Source organism: Ruditapes philippinarum, unplaced genomic scaffold, assembly GCF_026571515.1.
Source record: "Ruditapes philippinarum isolate M1 unplaced genomic scaffold, ASM2657151v2 ctg4721_1_1_1_1, whole genome shotgun sequence".
NCBI lineage: Eukaryota > Metazoa > Mollusca > Bivalvia > Venerida > Veneridae > Ruditapes > Ruditapes philippinarum.
Genome location: NW_026856658.1, coordinates 34,909 through 52,617, shown reverse-complemented (window position 1 = coordinate 52,617; position 17,709 = coordinate 34,909). Strand labels below are relative to the sequence as shown.

Genomic DNA, 17,709 nt, shown 5'->3' with positions numbered 1-17,709 from the left:
TGTGAATAGTGTTCATAATTTTGCTTCCTCCTCGCCAAGCACTTTTGTTATCCCGATTCGATGCGGTACCCGCTCGATATGCAGAACTTGTGTGTCTCGAACATTAGCTGTCCATCCGGCTTGACAACCATCCAAAACTACACCTGATGAAGACTCAGCTAGATTATTTGCGTCTGTTCATGGTCAGTACGGTAAAAGTAAACCGTACGTGCCACGCTAGCATCCGCTAAAGCAGAATCCAACATTAAAATTTTAGATACTAATATGAATTGGAAAGAAACGGTTGTGTTATTGCGGCGGTTATCATGAAACATTTAATGTGATACCTTCGCCAAGGGGTGTATGGTCCACAAGTAATTAAAATCGGTGCCCAAGCGAGAAAACAATTGGCAAACTTAAAAAAAGTGCATCTTTGGAAGGTGATAAAATTTGTTGAAGTCTGCACATCACAATCAAGCCGTACAAAATAAATGTAAAAAGTAACCAACATATCTTATGAGTGATCATTCAGTATTCAAGCAGGAGTACTGGAACCACTCAACTATAAAAGTCAAGTAGAAGGCACAAAATATACCACAAACACAATAATGTCGTGCTTAACGATTGTTTGTCCCCTTTCATTTGGTTTTACGTCGCAATGTTGTTTATAGGGGCTAGTAAGTAGTCTCATATTTTAGGCTACATTATTTGACCATAATCTTCAGAAAAAGCGTCTTGCAATCATGTGCATATTAGTGTTCCGATCAATATGAATATCCAAAATTAACAAATATTTCTAGGCAATATTTAAGACTCTTATACACGGAAAACTAGTAGGTTCCTAATTCATTTCAAAGGTTTGCATAATGTGAATCATACTGGTGTACATCCAAACCTCCTCTAACCTTTCTTCGAATAATTTTCGGAACCAACCGGTCCTTCGATCGTGTTGTTCTGAGCAGTCTTCGTAAAAATACTGTTAATTATCCAAAATGCAAAAGAAATGAGGATAAAGATTAACAAAGAAGACTAACATGCATTGGTCGCAGCTCTCAACAACATTTATAACATATTTTAAATTTTATATACGTATTAATAGTAATCATTGTTGTCCACTGAAGTATTATTTCTATGATATTTATTTCCGGGAAAGACTTAATCTAATTAATGTTGCTAGAACTTGTTGTTGAACCCTTTTGCTTTTTAAATCAATTCTGATATGCTTATCATTTGTATAACATTTTTACATATATATGTGCTGCAATAAAATATGTTTAAACTTTGACATGAAAGTTCGATAATTACGTTAGTGTATTAGACCTATAACAAAGGCTAATGACGCATATATTGTCGTACAAACGTACATGTACGTGGTCTTCTCTTCCATCATATGTCTACTTGTGCAGGTAGTGTGCAGCTATCTGGGGAAATAGAAGTTTTACAATGTAGTCAAAGTATATCTAAACAGACAAAACCTACATCTATTTACTTCTACATTATACTTCCCAGCAATCATGCCTGAATATATAACAAGCTAGGAGGCTCTTTCTAAAAAAAAAAGAATAATAATAAATTTTGCATGATCACAAAAAAAAACAACATTAAAGTGATATAGATCTAATTGTTTTAAATCTTATTTGTAACTTTAAATAGCCATATATTACGAATTCACAACAAAAACATTATATTCACTCACCTCTTAGTATGTTTAATATATATGATTCCGGATCTGATCCCGGGATGTCACTCTCCTATCCGTATTTCGAGTATCAGGATTTATCCAGTTCACGGTGCGCCATTTGAATAAGTACAATGAAAAAGTAACAATTTTTGAAATAACGATAGTGAATATTTTTAATTAAATAAAAGAGATTCAGATCTTGACAAATTACAATTTGTTTCACAATGAAAAGGCTACTTAAGACATTGCGATGATCCCATTTCTTCAGATTAAAAGGAAAAAGAGAATTGATTTAGGAACAAGATGAGTGGTGAGATAGAATTCGCCTCGTGCAAATGGCCTTACCGGCTTCTAATTAGCATTTTTCTGTTTTTCACATAACTATCATTTAATACATGAAGTACTTAGCTACTTTCCTGTCAGAGATTTTAAACAGATATTGTTACTTTCATTCTAAACTTACGGTGAAGTCAAATGCTGTGACCGCTCAGGCCTTTACAAACGGGGGGGTTTGGTGGTTGCCCAAAATTAAAAATTTTTCAAACGGTTTTTGGTACCATTTACCCGTACCAGAAAATAAGTAAAATTTTGAACTAAACGGGTTTTAACTTTTTTTTATTCAAACCCTTTTTCTTTTTATAAAGAAATGAAAAAAAAACATAGGGTTTTTTTGGCTTGGCAGGGGGCAAAATTTTTAGCAAAAAATTGGTAAAATTTTTAAAAGCTAAAAATTTCGATTGACAACCACAAAATTATATTTAATTTTAGTCTAAATTAGGTTTTCCCTTTTTTAAGAATGGAAAAGTCCACATTTGGTTTTCCTTTTAAATTTACTTCTTACCCAACCCCTTTTAGGGCCTCTTTTTGGGGTTTCATTAAATTTTTTTTCTTTTGGTTTTTCCCTTTAAAAATTTTTTTAAAAAAACACTTTTCCCCCGACCTTGGTTTGTTTAATTTTAAAACAATAAATATTTTTTAATGCAAAAACTTTATTTAACAATTTTATTTAAAGATCAAAACAATTAATTACATATTTTCAATGATATCTTTACCATGTTTACATGCATGCATCAAAATTAAAACGACAGCATGACCTGGGAATCACCTTGCACAAAATTAAATATAGTCTATTATTAGAACGGGGAATTACCTTACCGCAGCGCATGCTCATATTTTTGCTTCTGTTTCCTTTATCAACAAATGTACATGACAGTAGTGTATAATGATTCATGGTGCAGGGCTCTCGTTTGATAAAATTTGGGGCCGAATATCGGGCCCCATTCCCCCACCCAAAAAGTGTGTTTTTCTCCTAAAACCAAAAAAAAATCCCCCTTGAAATCCCTTGAAATTAATATTTAACAGGCATAGAAAATGCCGATCAGCAAATATATATTTTGCGAACGGCAACCGGAAATAGGTACGTATTCCGCGGACGGCAATCAGAAATTAGTATGTATTCCATGACTGGCAACCAGAAATTAGTACATATTCTCAGGAACGGCTATCGAAAATTAGTATGTATATATAGATAAAATGTTCCGGACAGTTTTTAGCATTCAAACATGTCGCACAATTTCAAGTCTTACCGAAAAAATAAAAAATCCCCTTTAAATGAAAAATATTTGAAAATCATGCAAAATTCCCCCTCTGCATGGACCCTGGCCCCAGTCTCAAAATGCTAACGAGAGCCCTGTGGTGTATTTTTGTTTTACAGATATTTATAAATGAAAAGATGTTTTTTCTATTTATTTTGTTAATGATGCTTCTCATTTTCACTTGCCCTGTCTGACATGTGCTTTTCAAAATAACTTGCCCGGACCAAACTTTTAGTTGTCCCGGGCAGTCGGACAACCGTTAATGTCAAGCCCTGAAGTTGAAAAAAGCTGGCTTCGCCCCTGAAATATATAGCTTTCTATACCTACCAGTGAAATTTTAAGTGTCAATTCTTATTCTGCGCCGCCATATTCAACTTGTAAATCAATGATAATTGCAGGGCTATTTCGAAAACAAAACAATCACAACTTTTCAGCTTTAAAGAAACGTGGAGGTGTTATGATTTAATGCAGAAGTGGTGCATGAAATATCAAATGAGACCCTTAAAACAAAATTGTAAAATGAAAATGAACGAAATTTTTTTATCTGACTTATCCGTTCATTGGTTTTGCCTTTCTTTCATATTATCTTAATTATACTAGTCCGACAAATTGCACTGCTCATTGCAAATTAGTTTGCATTTTTATAAAGTCTCATGTATGTGATGCAACTTTGCTTTAAATGTTCAGTGTTAATTTTACAAGTGTATTGTTTTAATTTGATTTTTATTACAAATATACATGATACGGCAACAGCTGAGTGGTTAATGTGTCAGACAAGTAATCTTAGGATCACAGCCAGAGACGAGCTGTTGTTTCTTTTGGCAAGAAACTTTACACTCATTGTTCAGTACTGGTTGGATCCACTGGAATGGATTCAAGAGTGTGTCTGTAAACTGTAAGCTTTTTCACGATTGAAACTTAATTAATTATGTATAAATCGAACCAATCTGACAATAGAAATTCGTCATTGGCACTTTGCCAAAAATAAGCATGCCTCATTTTTTATATTCCTCATTTATTATGGGGAGGACACCACAAAACTGGGGGGAAAAATTGTTGTTATATATACAACCCTTTTTTCTCCATTACATAATGTTAAATTATAATTACATTTATTTCAGAAAGTACAAATGTCAACAGTAATCTGCTAGTAATTGTGCTGGATACAAACCCTGCCTGGTGGGGGAGAGGAAATTCAAATGAAGATAAAAAGGTTACTGTTTGTTTTTTTGCATTGTCCTCAATTTGTCCTTTAAAATAGTGGCGGCGTTGCCGAGTGGTAAACCTGTCAGACAAGTAATCTAAGAATTGCTGGCCACGCGGGTTCAAGGGCCTTTGGTTCATTGAGCAAAAAACTTTACGATCATTGCTAAGTACTATTTACTACCAGCGAACATATTCGTGAGTATTTCAATAAGCTTATAGCTTCCAAAAATAAATTCATATAAACTAAACTAAAAAGGAAAATCATTTTAATATTAAGTTAGTTCATAATTATTTTCCAGCTTGACTTCTGTGTAACAGGGATGTAATTAAGAATTTCTGCAACTACAATGATGTATTCATTGGGCTTTTCTGATGAATACTGTGTATAACCTTACATGTTGTTGAACCCTTAAAGTAATCATCTTTACTGACAGGAAGTTGAACATTTAATTAATCCCTCACAAATTGATAGATTTTAATCAAATATGAATGTACAGTCCTAACGGGCTGATTTATCTGCTTAAATAATAATGCAATATAACAAAATATCTGTAACTTCCTACTTATCCTGGAATCTACTTGGTTATTAAAAGATATGAAACATTTACATAAAATTTGCTTCCAATACATTTCATGGAAAAAGAAAGAAAAGAACACTATACAGTTAAAGTTACATGCCTCCAGATGAGTCAAAATATTTCAATAAAGTCAAACTCGTGAAAAATGTACTAAAATGTAAGGAAAAGTAAAGTTAAAAGATTCAAGTAATAATTTACATACTATTTGTGATTAATGACTGATTTTTCAGTATTAACAACTAAATTTCTACTGTGTTACTAACACAGTAAAGGCTGTTAATGCATATTTTTACCACTTTTTGGTAATTTAACATGGTTTGTAAGTGCCATTGATAATGTATAAATTGCTTCCTTTTGGTTACTTCACAATATCAAACATTCAAATACATTTTCCAAATTTTAATGAAAATTAGCACGAAACTCCAGGCGTTGTGCTTTAAAAGCTTATTCTTCTTAGCCCCCATGAAAACATTTTAACAATTTATTCCTGGTATTACATTGTTGTGGAAAGTTATTCTTATTCATATTACACAATAAAAGTTGAGGGAGTGACTGGTATGTATGTTATTTTGACATTTCTTGTTTCAGTTAACTTTATCAAAATGTGTGGACACACTGATGGTGTTTGCCAACTCTCATTTGATGATGAACCATTTGAATAAGATAGCTTTTATAGCAGCTCACTCAAATGCTAGGTATGTGGAAATAATATCTGACCTTTTGTTTTTAATTTTAAGTCAGCTTCCAGCACTTGTGTAGATGTGCATTTTTTTCCTATACAAAACAGATTACTTTGTTAATTATTGCTCTTTTTGTGTATTAGTGCTCTTTTTGTGTATTATTGCTCTTTTTGTGTATTATTGTTCTTTTTGTGTATTATATTGCTCTTTTTGTGTATTATTGTTCTTTTTGTGTATTATAATATTGCTCTTTCTATCACATACATGTATCAGTTGTAAAACCTATACAGGGAGAAGTTGAACAAATTTAAGATGAAGTTATTAGACTGCACAAGATTTATAGCATAGTAAATCCATATAACAAGAATGCAAAATGATGAAGAGGTTAAATAATTCATATATAATTCAAATAAGATTATTTTGATATTGCAGCCATTTTTTGTATCCAAAGAAGAAGAATGATAGCGTAGATGCAGTGATTGACGGAGAGTTGAATGATGGGAAGTACGAACTGTTTGATCGTATGAACTACCTCGTAAAAGAGGAAATTAAAGACCTTGTACTCAATAGTAAGTTCATTATCCTTGGTGTTCCAGCACTCTATAATTATATCTTGATTATTATGGTACACGTTCTTTTTGAAGAGTAAACTGCAATGCAATAAAAATATCATGTTATACATTAATTTTGAATCTTCTATTAATTGCTTATACAGTTTATGTTATTACCTAAGGCATTCTATAGATAATAATTCCTTATTATAGCATAAAATCGGCTATTTTTCCCTCTTTTGCCCATGTTATAACGGGACCAAAACCATGTGTTAACATAGTCACGAGCTCTTGTTATAGCCCGGTTTCACCTATGCGCAATACATACAGGGCCCAGTAAACAAACAAACAAAAAATGACGATTTGGACTGTTTGCCAAAGAGTCATGCGCTCTTGTTATATTGAAATTTATTGATTCGAGGGCCTCAGTCACATATTCAAGTAACTATGCCGGAAAAACGGCGTATAGACATCGGTGATAATCTTGGTTGTCGCCCTTTCTAAGAAACGGACAGTTGTCAATGTAAACAAATACAGTAGAATCTACCTGTCATTCAGTTTAACACTCCGATTAACTAACACAAAATTAATATGAGAAAATGTTTTTTATTTATGTTAATGTTGATAAATGCTTTTCTTTGAGAGAATAATGCTTAGTGCCTGATTTTTTTATAAACTTGTTTGCTTGGAAAAAAAAACCGATTCTGATGTCACTGATCCTTTTCTACCGTCAATCTGAAATCATTCTAAGAATTTCTGAGGGTCATGTTTTGTCTTGGGTAGAGGGTAGAGTAATGTAACGTTTTTTTTTCTTGAGATAATAAATCTCCAAAGGCCAAGCTTTGTTAAATCAATTAAGAAATTTGTTCGGTTCCGAGAATTTTCCAAGTTGTTGGCACCGGAAAAATGAAACGCATACGTAAAACCTAGAATTGGATAAATACCGTCCAAGCACAAGAATTTAATGTAATTGTGTTTTGTATAAACTATACATCACGAATCTGTTTGGAAATTTTATGTTATAATAGCGTCAACGCACGTTTTTCCGTGTTATAAAGTCTGCAGAGTCCCCTGGAACTGTTGGAGCCCTCGCCCTACCGGGCTCGGGCACCAACCGTTCCTCGGGACTCTGCAGACGTTATAACACGGAAAAACGTGCGTTAACACTATATTTACAAATATTTTCTTGAACTGCTGAAATCCTTTGCATGCGCAGTGATGAAATGAACTGTTGACCATTACAATTTGTGTTTGTTTGTGTATATCAGCTATACATATTATTATTTATCATTTTACAGGTATGGAGGTAGAGTTTGAAAATGACTCACTCATTGCTGGGGCTGTATCCATGGCGCTTTGCTGTATCCTTTCACTTATATGTAGCCTATGTTTTTTTATTTACTTTTTTGATATCTCACAGAGCTGATATCTCAATAAGTTGTTATCTCACTAACTTGATACATGTATATCACTAAATTGATATATTACAGAGCTGATATCTTAAAGGCATATATTGCCTAAGAAATTACTACATTTCCTTTTTCTTTAGAAAGGGTAGATATGAGTTATATAATGTTTAAGTAATAGTTTTAGGACATGTTACACTCTAATCATCATTGTTAATGAATTTGTATAACATTGTTAATGAATTTGTACAACATTGTAAATGAATTTTTATAACATTGTTAATGAATTTGTATAACATTGTAAATGAACTCCCATAACATTATTAATGAACTCCTAAATTAATGATATTGTTATTGAATTCTTAAAACATTGTTAATGAATTCTTTTGAAATGATCGTTTCTTTGACTTTGTGAAGATATACATAGAATGGAGAAGGAAGCCCAGCTTGACGTACAGATGTCTTCCAGGATTTTGGTAATGTACTTTCTTCCTCTGATATCATTCTTTTGTTAAAATAGCCCACCATTAGATAAATATTGTGAACTTATTTCAATTTCAAAAACTATTAATTTGTAATGTTATATTGATAAAATGCATCATCATCCTGCAGTATTTAAAGTTTGCAAAAATCATAGAAATATATATTTGCTTGTAGAAGATTACCAAAAAGCTTCTGACCTAACCATACTATGGGCTTAAAAGCAACCCTAAAAAATGTATGTCTGTACCAAATCATGTTTTGTTAATTTCAGGTCGTCAAAGCCTCAGAGGACAATCCAGCTCAATATATGAACTTCATGAATACAATTTTCTCTGCACAAAAACTGGTATGCACTCAGAAATAAAAATATATAGTTTTGATTGCTGAAATAAGATTTTGTTTGGCTGACTCATTTAGGGCTGAATTTTAGTCAAGGTTTCAAATTTAATGTATTTTGCAGTATGTTTGTTTGATGAGTAGACATTGAGCTATTAGAATGAAATTTTTTATCTAAATCTGTAAAATTTCTGGAAAAGAAGTGAGCTGTAACATGGTGTTAATTCAGTTATATTTGCTTGGCCATCATGACCCTATTTTAGAATTGCTTGACTTACAATGTAAGTACATGTATTATTTTGGTAATTATATTACAGAAAAAGCTTTTCTTTTAGATGAATGTAATACTAGTATGCTTAGATATGGTTGCCATGGTTTCTCAGTATTTTTATTTTCATTTCAGAATATTGTTATAGATGCATGTATCCTAGACAATGATTCTGGACTTCTTCAACAGGTAAATATTTGAAAATGTTACCTAAACTCCCGATTTGATGAATATTTTTGCCTTGTTCCCACAATTTAATAAATAAACCATCATTAAAGGAGCTCAACTGAGTTCCAGAGGTGTACATACATAAAATTTGAAAAGCTTAAACATATCAAGTGAAGCTCTTAATATTGAAAAATCTCCGAAGGATAACAAAGAAAATATACTCTGCATTAAATTGAAAATCAATCTTATATGCGATTATTAGCTGACTTTGAGTTAAAAGCATCGAAATACTTTTCATTTTGGGCTAATTTTTCACAGTATAAACTATTATTCTGGAAAAATCATTTGAGGGAAGAGGTTTAAAATTTGCAAACAAGTTACTCGATTAAAGACCTAAATGAATTGGTACACAAATCTCAGAAAAAATATTTTCAGTCCTGTCATGTCTAAAAACCTCAGTGGAGTCCCTTAAATATTATATTTAATCAACCACCTGACTTAACTGTCAAAAGTTGTATAGATACATTAGTGAGACCAGCTTGCCAATCTTACCGAATTAGTTGGTTTGTTTAGTCATAAACACAACTCAGTTTTTTCCTGCAATCTGATTGGTTAAGTAATTAAGATCTTGTATTATTTATTTCAGGCATGTGATATAACTGGAGGTGTATATTTGAAAGTGCCACAACCTCAGGGACTTCTACAGTATCTGTTGGTATGTTTCTCTTTATTCATCTTCTGATTTTAGATCTTAAAGTGGATTGGTCTACAATGAGCACATTTTCAATAAGTTTTTACTAAAATAATGTCAGATTTGTCTTCTTGTGAAAACACTGGTCAGTTTCAGTTATGTCTGTGCTACTGGTTTTAATGGACATGGTGATGGAACGTTAGATTACTAAATGTTTTTGATAGCCACAAATGTAATGGCTAATTTCTTGACTATACAGTGTTTGTGAATAATACACTGCAAACATTTTGAAATGGAAATAAAAAAATGAATACAAATGTAACAAAAAAAAAAAATCTGTCACATCCATGTTTCTAAATGTTTGATTTTGTTTCATAATAATTGTTGATCACGATTGATTCACAATTGTTGATAATTCAATTTAAAATTTGATAAACATATGTTGTGCAATGAAACTAAATGACTTAATGTAATCTTCAAAAGAAAGTTTTTTTTTTTTAAAAGAATAGCCAGACTGTGTCAAAGTTTTGAAATTGGTCTGCCACAGTTAAATTGAGAAATAGTTATATGATGGAATCATGGGTAGTAGTCCCTTTGTTCTCAAAATATCCAGAATTGACTGTATAAATCATGCCTTTAGGGTGACGGATGGCCCGGCACTCAAGCCCACTTGTTTTAGACCTTTATAGAAAAAAAACCAATTAAATCTTCTCTAAAACTATATGTCCTACATGTACAGCTTAGATATTTGAACTTTTACTATCTTAAAGAGGCTTACTTCAGACTTTATGTAATCATTTCTATTCCATGTTGTTGTTTTCTGTTGTTCTTTTAATAGATATGCTTGATAATTATTACGTTGTTAAAAAGATTTTCACATTAACAGTTTTTGTCTTTGATGAATCGTGTTCTTTGAGAGTGCATATTTTACTAGTATCTTTAGCAATTACAATTATCCTGCCGGCTCAAACATTAGATTAGATTATTTTTGCCGATCACTTTGTTCAAAAGTTCTGTTTGAACTGTTTTGAGACATCCAGTAGTTAAAGTTTTTTTGGAGAAGCACAAACTTCATCATCTACTATTTTGCAATGATTGCTAGTTAGTTCTGGCTTCCATAACTTTATATGTCGCTTTTATTCTGACGTTGCAACAGTAAACTGGTCCAGCAGTACTATAAAACTTGTTTGCTGAAGTATCTTTAGCTAATTGCTAGTAGTCTAAAACTAAGCATGGTAGTCTAGTGCTGGGATGTTTGTAACACAAAACATTGCATCATCACCTTATTTTAAGCATTAAACTGGGTGTCCTAGGCAAGGCAGTTAAGGTAATGGACTTCAAACCTTTTGCCCTCCCTTGCTGAAGGTTGAAATCCCATTAGGGAATCTGCCATGAGTTGTGTTGAAGCTATCCAGCTAGCTTGTAGAACGTCGTTGGTTGTAGTCAGGTGCCCATTTGTGCCTGAAATAATGCACAGAAGGGCACCTCAGATCTTCCTCCACCAGAAAAACTGGACAACACCATCTGACATCTATGGTGTTGTCGCAACTTGAATCAACCAATAACAAAAAAAAATACACTAAGCATGCAGGGCACCTCATACATGATAACGTATTTGTATATTATTAGGGGAGTTAACTCTGCAAGGTATTACCACTTATCATTGTTGAGTTAACTACCATAAATACATTAGCATTGCAGTAAAGATTAATACTATTGTGATATGAAGGTTTAATCTGTATAAGCTTATTTGTAACATGACTAAATAGTGTGCTCATAATTCTGTTAGCTACAAATAATATTTTGTCACCTTAGTGCAGTAACCAGCTTAATGCTTTTAAGTTTAATAGGAGTTAACCCTTTACTGCATTAAAATGACAAATTATATTTCTGTTTACTTCACAAATCTAACAAAATAGTATTTTGTCACCTTAGTGGAATTTAACCGGTTAACTGCATTTGAATTTAATAGAAATTAACCATTTGCTGCATTAAGGTGATGTATTATATCCATTTTCTCCTTGAAACTTGTGCTGCAGATTACCAGGATAGAGATTTACCTTCCTTTATATCCATGCTGTTTGCACGATTGTCTGAGGGGCAGTGGATAGTACTTTACATTTACCACAAGTCCACTACTGCAACTAAGACAGTATTAGTCAAATCAAGCTCTTCATTATGAACTAATTGACGATCCATATCATCAGTTAAAATGCTGTTAAAATTGGTTGTATTGTCAGTCTGTAGATAACAATATCAAGCTTGTCTTTGGCCAAATCAGTTGTTTACATTGTTACATCTATTGCCTCAGATAAAAAGAAACTCTGGCAATGCTATTTTGACAATGAAATTCTTTTAACGTTAGTAATTCAAAACAGAACAGATCTGTAGTATGAATTATTTAGAAACAAGAGTTAAACCACCACTAGTAATTTAAGGATGCTTGCTGCATGGGTACATACCCTGTCTGGGACAAGCCATTTTTTCCTTTGGCAAGAAACTTGGAGAGTGTGTCTATAAGCCTATTGTATCTTGCTACACCATCAAATTGAGATATATTCTGTATAAATGAATTTAAACAGTTATAATAAAGCCATCATATGTCTGAAGCAAGCACTAAATACTGTTATGATTATATGACATTGATTTCTCATTGAATCTGGAGTATTTAATCACAGGTTGATTATTTAATTTCACCCAGACCGTCCAATAATTGTAAAGTGGACATGTCCTACATTGAATTTAGATCTGACCATTGTAAATATTAGGGAATATGAAATAGAATTGTTAAAATAATGTTGCGCTCATTGTAGAGCCTAAATTACATTGCACAGAAGTAAAGGCTAGACTAGTAAAGGCAATTTTGTATTGCAGCTTGCCTAGCCCTTAGTCTAGGTATTGAAATTCTAAATGAACCTTCACCCTATGGACATTTTGTAATGGACTTTACTTGCTTTGAGTTTTATGTTGTTTATTGAGAGTTTAAAAATCCCTTAAAATTTATAATGGAATGTTCCAAATTAAATGCAAGGACAGTTCATTATAGTTTATTCAAATTCAGTAGGGTTTCATAAGAGTAAAAATTTCTAACTAAGGTATAAAGTATTTGCTTTTTTTTAGGAAGCTATAGATACTTGTGTAATGATTGTATAGATTTTCTGGTAGCTTTTAAGTTAGTCTTAATAATGATATTAGCGACAGTCATGACTGGAGGGGATGTACCTTGTCTTACTAAGTTATCTACCATGTAAAATGAGGGGACAAAAGTGATATATTTTTATTTCAATATCTTTTATTATTTCTTATTTGTGATATTACATTTAGATTTCATCTCATCTGCTTGTATTTGAAAATTATTTTTAAGAAAGAATGATTTCTTTTGTTAATCAGCTTTATACCATGAGGTTTAATCTGTTAATAAAAAATATTTATTTATTTATTTGCTTTTTTATTTATTTGCTTATTTTCTTATTTGCTTATTTTCTTATATTGCGTTTTTTTTATAAAAAATATAATATAATGGTCCTTGCTATTCCATCCATCCATTTGAAATATTAATCGTTTAAAACAGTATTCACTCTCTCACTCGCACATCAATGCACACAAAAAGTCACCAACTCAAACACTCATTCACTTTTAATACCATGCAATGACAATCTCTTTTCTTTTCTATAAATGATAAAACTAATAAAAAATGCTGTACATAATAACATGGCATGATATTAAAACATTTACTGTCCAGTATTTGTCACAACTGAAAGATCTGTATCTATATCAGTAAAAGTTAAACAGAGAACGGTATTCAACAATTGATCAATAAATCTTCACAAATAAATAAATTGCAAACCCATTTTAAAGTTCATCTAAGGTAAATACAGTAACTGTAATTGATACCCTGTTTAGCAAACAATCAATTTAAACCTTCTATACCTATTATAATACCAATATTTTAAACTTTTACTTATTGCCTATATTATAAAGTAGAACATTGTAAACAAATATCCAGGACAGATCGAAAATTTAAATGCCTGGACATGTACCGCAATTCCCTACATACCTGTCTGGGCATTTAAACATCATGTGTTTATATTTGTACAGACTTGTGGAAGCCTGTTATAAGTAAAGCATTGATTTTACATCTCCTGACATGAATTCTGGCATGTTCCCAGTGAAATCGACATGTTATCAGCTGTTTAGACTGTGTTCCGTTTCTGTCAGAACTTGACACAGACTTGACACATCATGCCAGGACAAAGTCGTGCTGGAATAAACTTACCTGAACCAGTCGAAAGTTGACTTGGTTCAGTTTATGAAAACTTGGCATTTTTTCATTCAATCATGACTAATGCAACTTGATTGATGTATAGACAAAATGAAATACAATAGTAGATAGTATGTTTTCAGGTATTCTAAACAATTAAAGGTTTAATTTTTAAAGTTTTCATGTATTAGTTAAGTTGCTAAATTGTACCGGTAATTACTTTTAATTCAAAATGTTGATTTTGGTTTGATAGAAATAATCTAATTGGGTTTAAACAATTGCTAAATGAAGTACAAAGTGCAGTTTACTTTTTACTAATTGACATAAAAAAATTAATGTTTCAATTTAAGTTGTTTGGCTCATATCATTGAATGTTAATTAAATAACCAAAACAGATAGACTTTTTATTGTTGAATTAAGAAAATTACTTTTAACATATTGTTTGCATAAACACTAGATAATTTTGTAGCAAATTTGTTTTTAATTGGGTTAATTATTTACCAACATAAAATGATATGTGTATAACTGTATGCCAAATTTAAACAGTCGGTAGTGGTTTATTTAATGGGAAGTCCGGCGGTGGTTGTATATAAACAATATTGATCTATTTGGTCTATAAATAGATGTATGATTAGTGATTGAATATATACATATCAACCTTGTACTGATATATTATACAGATATTGATCTGTTACAAGTTGGTTATCTTACAATGTGATTGATTTGCCCATTACAAGGGAAGTAACTCATGTATGATTACTGAAGGAATATTGTTATTCATGAAGGGGAGTAACTCATGAAAGCTTATTTCAAGAAAATTAAAATCCAAAATATTTATAAAACTACTTGAATGCATTCTTCAGTTTCTGCATTAATAGATTTAAGAAATAAATATTTTAATCCTTGTTTAAAATCATACATTTATAATTTATTGTATTTCAATTTCCAATAGTACATCATTATTAACATAATAATAATTGCATATACTCTTCTCTTTTAAGTGCTCCAGTTGACCTACGGAAAAAATTCAGATTTTATGTTTTAGGTCTTTGAACCTCAGTGGAGTTCCTCTAATATATAACCTTTGTATTATTGTAATATTATCTACAATTAATAAATGTGTTTACTTTTACAGTGGGTGTACCTACCAGACCCGTCCACCAGAGAACGTCTAACCCTCCCACCACGAGCTCAAGTTGACTATAGAGCAGCATGTTTCTGTCATAGAAGCCTTATAGATATAGGATATGTGTGCTCTGTTTGTCTCTCAGGTAGCTTTCTCATTTACATTTGTTTATTTTAAAGCAACACGCTCTCGGATAATACACTACTGATTTTTATGAAAATTGAGAAAGTTGGGATTTTTTTTTTTACTTTTTGAGAGTGTGTGCCTACTAAGGAAACTTTTGACTTGTGCATTTGTTTTTGGTACCTATGTTAACCATACTAAAATACTTACATGCTTACTCACTTAAAAAAAGATTGGGTTAAGATTCATTCATCATCAGCATGATCAGAGCTAAAAATAATTTTGAAGCGAAAGCATCAAGATGCTAAAGTTGAGAAGGAAAAAGCAAGAATAAAGTGGTTCAATAACGATTTTCTCTTTTACAAATTCATTTGTATAATCAACTTCCCTATTTTTCTTTCAGTTTTCTGTACATTCAGCCCAATTTGTTCAACTTGTCAGTAAGTAAAATTTAACATACCCTTCTTACATGTATGTTACTTATAATCATCATTCCTTGTAGTATTATTTTATCATAATATGTTTAATGAATATTCTAAATGCAAAAAGAAGCTATAACATGGTATTTGCAGAATTGGTTTTCCATTACACTTACTGTCAAACCTGTATTTAAAGACCACCTCCAAATAAAGACCACATTGTTAATAGACCACTTTTTGACACCTTTATTACTAAAAATAAATCAGGAGTAATTTTACTTCAAATAAATACCACATGTTTATAATCTAAGGCCATGTGTGATCTCTCGTTTTGATGGCCTTTATTCACAGGATTGACTGTACTTCAAGCTGACTTTTAATCATAGGAAAACATATTTTTATCTTTGTGTGAACAACATGCTTTGAGCTTAGATATTTAGCATGTAGGGATGCCTAGTGGGCTTTACTTAAGTTACATGAAAAATGACCCTTGGGTTAAATACGACCCCTGCCTATTGTGATAAAATAGCTTTAAAATTATGTATGACCATTTCTGGCAATGGCTATCAGGTTAGCGATCTGGGCCCACCATGGTCCTCTTGTTCACAGATTTTGAATTTTAATGTGAAACCTTTACGGTACTTTGGTATGAATATATCAACTTGTGATTGACTTATTAATTTCTTCGCCTGCACCTCCATGCCCAAGCAGCTATATGACTCAAGGCTGTGTTTCATTGAAAGTCCTGAGTCTGAAATTAGTCTATAGACCAAAACTGAGACAATATTGTGCATCAAAGAAAATGTCCTAATTTATTACTCTTAAGTTCTAAATAGCAATGCTGATGGGCATTTACACATTTGGAATAAAAGGGTCTGCCATTGTATTTCTAAACTTTTCTCAGGAGAATGAATTTATTTATATATAGTCTACAGTATTTGACTGCATGAAGATAAAATAGTTATTTCTAAAATTGGTTTATGTCCCAGGACTTGGGATACACTTTGGACTTTCTGTTACGAAACACAGCCCTGATTAAACCATAATGGAGATGAGTGGCAAGTGAATCAAGTGACATTTACTACTAATACTTTTAGAAACACATTTTCATGATGACCATTTTCTTTTCAGAACTACATTCAAAATAAACGCACCACCCAAATTGATGAGAAAGAAATCAAAGAAGAGCCTGGCATCAAGTTGATGATGTTTAAATGACCAGACATACAGGTGTAACATATATAGCAATACTGATATTGAGCATTTTATTAATTACATAAATTATAGATTTATTGTGGAAGGCAAATATTATGGTGCTAGAAATCCGTGTTGATTTATTCAAATTAAATCTGAATTGTGTTTTAGAATAATGAATCTAGGGCTTATGTCAAGTACTTATCTAGCACATAAGTTATGTGCTAAGTTATAAATGAATTATTACATAATTATGAGACTGCCTATTGGGACATACATGTGTATAAATCGGCTGAAGCTTCCATATAGTTATACAGTGCAGTTATAATTTTGTGATTCAACGACTTTTGGAGTAACTATTCAGTACAAAAATTTCTGTAGTATAGAGCACTGTGCTTTTTACATACTAGTGTTAAATGCTGAATAAAGATCTTTAATATTGATCTTGTATTTTGTTTTGATTCTTGATATGCAATGAAAAATTATTAAAATTAGACATAGAAGATTTTGTTTTCCTAAATGATATTTCAGCATGAATAGGACATTTTCAGTAAAAATAAACTCGATTCTAGCAGTCTTGTTATAAAAAATAAACCCTCAATCTAAGCATTGGTTAAGGTCAAATTAAAGTCAAGGTCATATTTGAATATTTCAACCTAAGGGTTTTGTCATAAGTGTGTGTCCAAGAATTAATCAAATACATAAATGAATGAAGTTCTGACCAATTGTACCAAAATTTATTAATTTGACCTTTAGTATCAATGTCAAATTAAGATCAAGTTCAATTAAATATTTTTTCTTGTCTTGTCCAAAGGATTGTTGTGCACAGATAATTTAACTTAATTAAAGTTAACTTGTAAAAAAAATTAAATTACCATAATTTGACCTTAAAATTCAAGGTTATTTATAGGTCAGTAAAATTTTGATCTTTTATTAAACATGATCCTTGAGGAAGTTTTGCTGA

The 17,709-nt window shown here is 31.7% G+C and overlaps 1 protein-coding gene across 2 annotated transcripts; it reads left to right on the top strand.

The window, feature by feature from the left end:
* Positions 1-1,779: 1,779 nt before the first annotated feature.
* On the top strand, positions 1,780-17,188 carry LOC132747236 (general transcription factor IIH subunit 3-like). 2 transcript variants are annotated; one of them, XM_060736566.1, is made up of 12 exons: positions 1,780-1,799; positions 4,377-4,468; positions 5,628-5,734; positions 6,152-6,288; positions 7,569-7,631; positions 8,094-8,152; positions 8,431-8,505; positions 8,899-8,952; positions 9,578-9,646; positions 15,019-15,154; positions 15,536-15,572; positions 16,683-17,188. In XM_060736566.1, the coding sequence occupies exons 3-12, from the start codon at positions 5,658-5,660 to the stop codon at positions 16,753-16,755; spliced, it is 780 nt and encodes a 259-aa protein (XP_060592549.1). In that variant the 5' UTR covers positions 1,780-1,799; positions 4,377-4,468; positions 5,628-5,657; the 3' UTR covers positions 16,756-17,188. The 2 variants fall into 2 exon arrangements, with proteins under 2 accessions (XP_060592549.1, XP_060592548.1); XM_060736565.1 differs by lacking the exon at positions 1,780-1,799 and adding an exon at positions 1,806-1,970.
* Positions 17,189-17,709: the final 521 nt, after the last annotated feature.